At 50.9% G+C, this 5660-nt stretch overlaps 1 protein-coding gene across 1 annotated transcript; it reads right to left on the reverse strand.

Annotated features, from left to right (window-relative positions):
* Positions 1-3540: 3540 nt before the first annotated feature.
* LOC127292779 (UDP-glycosyltransferase 83A1) lies at positions 3541-5382 on the reverse strand. The gene is made up of 3 exons (XM_051322234.2): positions 4772-5382; positions 4140-4675; positions 3541-4019 (listed from the first exon to the last, which is right to left on the reverse strand). Exons 1-3 carry the CDS (start codon positions 5259-5261, stop codon positions 3672-3674), a joined length of 1374 nt encoding a protein of 457 aa, XP_051178194.1. The 5' UTR covers positions 5262-5382; the 3' UTR covers positions 3541-3671.
* Positions 5383-5660: the final 278 nt, after the last annotated feature.

Genomic DNA, 5660 nt, shown 5'->3' on the forward strand with positions numbered 1-5660 from the left:
GCATGTTCTACTTTGCTGCACCACATTCTGTTTCCTAGTTTAATCCATATTCTGATTTATATTCCCGTGTGCAGATCCTATAAGTAAGGCGCTCCTGCTATTCATATGGTCCACGACTCTACCTGCCATCGGTCATTGCAAATAACATGTGTTGTATCTCAAATCCTTTTCCCACATTACAAGATGCATTATAAAATCAACATTGGTTGAGCGATTTTTAAATGCCTTTTGCAGATCCGAAGGACCCTTAATGCTTACATGTATGCTGGAGAGCATCAACACCAGCTAAATTGCTGCATTTCCAGTATCGAGATCACTGTACCGCAACCACATCGTTGCTGCATTATCTGTATTAGATAAGTCTTCATTATTTTCCTTTATTATTTGGTAGATCTGCTATGGTCTAAATATCTTTGCATTAGGATCTGTTTGAGTGTATGAGGTGGGTCTCATTGTTTCATATACAATTAATGGAATGATAACTGAACTGGTGTCGTGAGGTATATAATCTGTTTGCATAGTACATGTTTCAATGTGCCTGTTCCAAAATAAGCGTTGCAACTTTATCTGAATACGGATGTATCTATAACAAAAATGCGTCTAGATACATTTGTATCTAAACAAATATGTGATGCTTATTTTGCTATGGAGGCAGTATGATTTTGGCAGCTTCTTCCGTCAAAGATGTGGTGGTCGACAGATCATATAATGATGATTGTGTGAGTGGCTATATCATTTATGTTCGTACTTTATGTACTGTTAATACATGCATGATGTTTTTCTAGTGTCAAGATCCTGAAGTAGTTTAGTTCCCTGGTAGATAAATTTCGTTTTTTGGCACTTTGGTAGGCATTTAACTTCCAACTATATTTCACTTGCAGTTTATGTAGATCGTTGATCCTCTTGCTCCTTTGACAGAAGATCAGAAGATGCCTGGAATGTGCACCACAGTTTTAGAGCTAGTTTGGATTAAGGCCTGAGCTCGTTGCCTGGAAGAAAATCGAGGATGGCATGTGTATCAGTTCTTTATTGTAGTTAGGCGTTGGATTTATGTTATTGTGCGGATAACTGTGGATGTGTGTACCTGTAACAGATGAAGTGAATATTTGGTTGACCCATAAAAGAGGCTACGGCCAAATAATATTTTTCTTGTACTGTTTGGTAATTTTCTGTTTCTGCTGGACCAAATAATATTTTGGCTCTAAAACAGCTTCGGCCCAAACAATATTGGACCAGAACACTGTACGCGTAGAAAAAAGGCTGAATGAAGTGGACTATATCAAGGTTGTGTGGCCCGTCTAATTATGACAAGAATTGACCAAAATAATAAATAAATGGGCTAAAATTTGGGCTTGGCCCATGTACGATGCTAAACTGGATTGGGCTGATTCTGAATTAAGACCATTTTATTTGGTCGTAAATTTGCCACGTAGGACTATCCACGTAGGATCTAACGTGGATAGGTTAGATCGCACATGACCAAATTTTTGGTCATAGAATCTATGACCATCAAACTTGGTCGCAATTGTCCATGACCATTCCAAAATAAAGGTCGTTGTAATCCGATAGTGACGCTCAACTGCCGACCAACAGTTTTTGGTCATATCATGGTCATAAATAATGGACAATGACCATCCAATGACCAATATGGAGGGTCGCAAGTTAGCAGATTTCTTTTAGTGCTACGGTGGACAGGGCCAGGCCGGCGGGCAGAACCCGCTAGGAGGAGCACGCCCCGTGTGCTAGATCTGTCACAATGTCGGCCACATCGTGATGCAGTGCTACAACCTCTACAACCCCGCCTACAACGACAACGAGCCCTCTGCCCAGCTCGCTCACGCCAGCTACAACGTCAACGTCGACCCACCTAGTATTTGGATACCGGGGCGACTGATCACATCACCATTGATCTCGACCGCCATGCTGTGAGGGAGGTCTACTTTAGTAAGATGAGAAATAAGTCTAAGGATCGAGCCATTTGATCATTTTGCAGTCCAAAACAGCCGGGTCTAAATTCTTAAGAGAAGAATAAGTCACATGAGCACCCCAAGTATTTGAAAGCAAAGTCCAGCTGCACAGCTGATAGCACAGAAACTGACAACATCATTATTTCACTTTGACTTGTGCCTGATCGAAAACACAAACCATAATCATTATTTTGTGGAATATATCACAGATGTCCCTAACAAAATAAATCATATTTGGACACTAATCTCATATTTCCGAACACCTATGGAGTGACGGAGCTAGGACAGTCACCTTATGTAGTCAGTTTAAGTAGACAATTTTTTTTTTTTGAAATGAGGGAAATGTCACCCCAGCTTCTGCATCTAAGGGCTGCACAAGGTTTTCTATTAGATTATTCACAACCCCTTACAAGAACAATTACAAAGATTGAACCGAAGCCATCACAACTAACGATAGCTCGCTAATTCTACATCACCGATGAGGAGGGGGGTCAATGAATAGAGCCAACACCCTGACATCACACCAAAGCGCATCATCAAAAAACCGAAGACCTCGACAAGTCGCCCAATGGAGAGCATGTGGCACAACCGCTCTAGCAGACCCTCGGCGCGTACCATCATACATGCTCTAGAAGTCCTCGCCGCCACCGTCTTTCGCATACCCATCTTCAGGAGAGATCAATGCAATGATCTTGCGAGGCTTGCCACCAACGCCACCACGACGCCAGAAGACACCACCATCCTGCGCACATCCATCACGCTGCGTTCGTCTCCGAGGCTCCGATGCACCATGCCACCGAGATCCGCCAACATCGGTGCAGTAGATGGAACACCGCTCCGCCAGATGACTTCCTCCAGGTATCACTTGTTCCGAAACGATGCCCTCAAGAGGGAAAACGACACCAGAGGTGCCGCCATCATCTGATCCTTATCCAAATCTGGGGTTTACCCCCGAACAAAGAGGTTGAGGTCGGATTTGTAGCAACGATGCCTTCAACAAGGTTATGACGCCCGAGGACACCACCATCGTCGGCTCCGAACGAATTGGAGCCCGATTCTCACCAGCCAGACCCCACCCCAACGCTGCAGATCCGCCTGAAGAAGAGTCGATGCCGTCCGCCGCACCACCGATGCGGCGCCGTGGTACCCGGCAGCACCACGCCCAAGCCCTCCTTGCCGGTCATCCGCCGCCATCGCCGGACGCCAAAGCGGTTCGAAGGGAACAGGGGGACGAGGAGAGGCTCCGCCGGCGCCGGCCAGAATTTGCCTGGGCGCGCCCCTTGGCGGCGGCGGAGAAGGAAGAAGGCAGGTGGAGGGGCAGGTAGGAGGCGCGGCGTCTATGGTTTCCTCCCCCGCCGCCCCCACGTGGGGGCGAGAGGGAGTCGTGGCGGAACCAAGATTGGTTGGTACTGTCGTGGGGTTGAGAGGTCCAAATACATGTATTTATATAAATTTTTTGTAATGATTTCTGCCTGTGTAAGTGAAAAACTGTATAGTCATGTGACCACACACCCAGCCCTAGCCATAGCGTGGCTGCTCCGCCACTCAATGGTCTACAATGGGACAATATAGGTTCACATGGCAAGCACTCCGACCATGATTGACTTTGATCCATATAATAGTTGATAAAACAGTAAGCTTGGAGAACTCCGCCATCACAGAACCACAGGGCAAACTATTGTATATACACAGCTTGCTGCTCGTTCATTCGCTCAAAAGATCCACGAATCTTGTGAAATTATTGTACGACGAGCCGCCATCGCCGACGCATTCCGAGGCCGCGTCCTTCAGCCACCCTGCCCTCTTCCTGAACCCTGGGTCACTGATGATCTTCTCCACCTTGCTCCTCACCTCCTCCTTCGCGACGACGCCATCCTCGCCGGGCGACACCGCGAGACCGGTCCTCCACACGTCGGTGATGTAGCTCCGGTCGAGGAACTGGTCGCAGAAGTAAGGCCAGCACAGGACCGGCACGCCATTCCGTGACGCTTCCAACGTCGAGTTCCAGCCGCAGTGCGACACGAAGCACGCCACCGCACGGTGCGCCAGGACCTGACGGAACCAAGTAGAAATACAATACGTCAAGGTACGGCGGCGCATGCAGGTGAGAGATTTGTTTTGCTGAGAAAGGTGGGTCGGTGCGTGCGCATGTGAGGTGAGTTTGGGCCTGACCTGTTGCTGGGAGCACCAGCTGACGATCATGCCGGCGCCGGCGACGCGCTGCCGGAAGTCGTCGAGCCACTCCTTGCTGAGGCCGGCGGTGAAGTCTGGGCGCACCACCCACAGGAACGGCCGGCCGGTGAGCTCCAGCCCCTCGGCCAGCTCCTGGAACTGGCGCGGGTCGAAGATGGCCATGCTGCCGAATGCCACGTACACGACGGAGCCGTCGGGCCGCGCGTCCAGCCACTTCAGGCACCTCTGGTCTTCCCGGAGGAAGTTGCCGACGGGTTTCTGGAACTTGCTGTCGGCGAAGAGCGGGCCGATGGGCAGGATGTTGGGGAAGAGCTTGAACGCGCCGGCCTCTGCCTCCTGGAACGAGTTGCAGACGACAATCTCGGCGAGGTCGTTCAGCTTGTTGTTCCGGCACACCAGATCAAAGATGATGTGCTGCCCCTCCGGGGCGCCGGAGTTGTTCCACGACAGCAGCGACGTGTGCAGCGGCGGCATCCCGGGGGCGAGCTGCAGCGTCTCCTCCCGCTCCGGCCACCCTGCAGCACGTTGAGAAATCGCCCTACCCCAGTTAACGAGGCAAGAGCAGATGGAATCATGGAACTAGAAAGAAGGATTGAGTTCCCGTTGTGTACCCTTATCGTTTAAGACGCCGTCGTCAATCAGCTTGGGGATCTTGAGCATGATGGCGAGGCACGCCGCGGACGCCGGCCAGAAGGAGGCGACACGGATGCCGAGCTTCTTGGCGACCACGAAGGACCACCCCATGTTGACGTCGCCGACGAGCCACTTCACCTTGGGCCGCCCGGCAGCCTCTATCTCCCTGACGAGCGCCTCCAGGTATCCCGGCATGTGGCGGGAGTAGGCGTCGATGAGCTTGTTGAGGTCCTTCCGGTCCTCGTCGTCGGCCAGCCCGTCTGGGATGTACTCCAGGTGGATGCCGCGCAGCGCCTCCGCCGCGGCGTCGCCCTCGGGCAGCGCGGCGAGCACGAGCGCGTGGTCCACCTCGGTGTTGACGAAGGTGACCTGGAAGCCGTGGTCCACCAGGCGGTGCGAGAGCTCCATGAGCGGGGTGACGTGGCCCTGGCACGGCATGGGCAGCACCATCACGTGGCCCTTCGCCATGGCTGACCTCGATCGACCTTCCCTCTCCACACACACACGCAGGAGCACTGAAGCAGAAGCAACAACAATGTTATGGTAGTACAGTACACAAAAACGACGCACGTACAGTCTGATTGCAATCGCTGCACTTCCGAGACCGGCGACTTTATATCCAAAAAGTGGGATGTGACTGAAAAGGATGAATTCCCATAAAACAATATTGTGTGGAGAAAGTCTTGTTTTGATATGATTTTAATCGACTGGCTGCTAGTAGCCTGGCCAATGTACACTCATCCTGTGCATGTGGTAGCATTTGGCGCCGGTAAGAAGCCAAACAATGCAAGGCTATCACCAGTGCACTACTCGTCTGGTCTATGTGCTAGCATTTGGCTCCTTGTGCAAGAAAAAGTCAGAGATGGT

The sequence above is a fragment of the Lolium perenne genome, chromosome 4 (assembly GCF_019359855.2).
Source record: "Lolium perenne isolate Kyuss_39 chromosome 4, Kyuss_2.0, whole genome shotgun sequence".
NCBI lineage: Eukaryota > Viridiplantae > Streptophyta > Magnoliopsida > Poales > Poaceae > Lolium > Lolium perenne.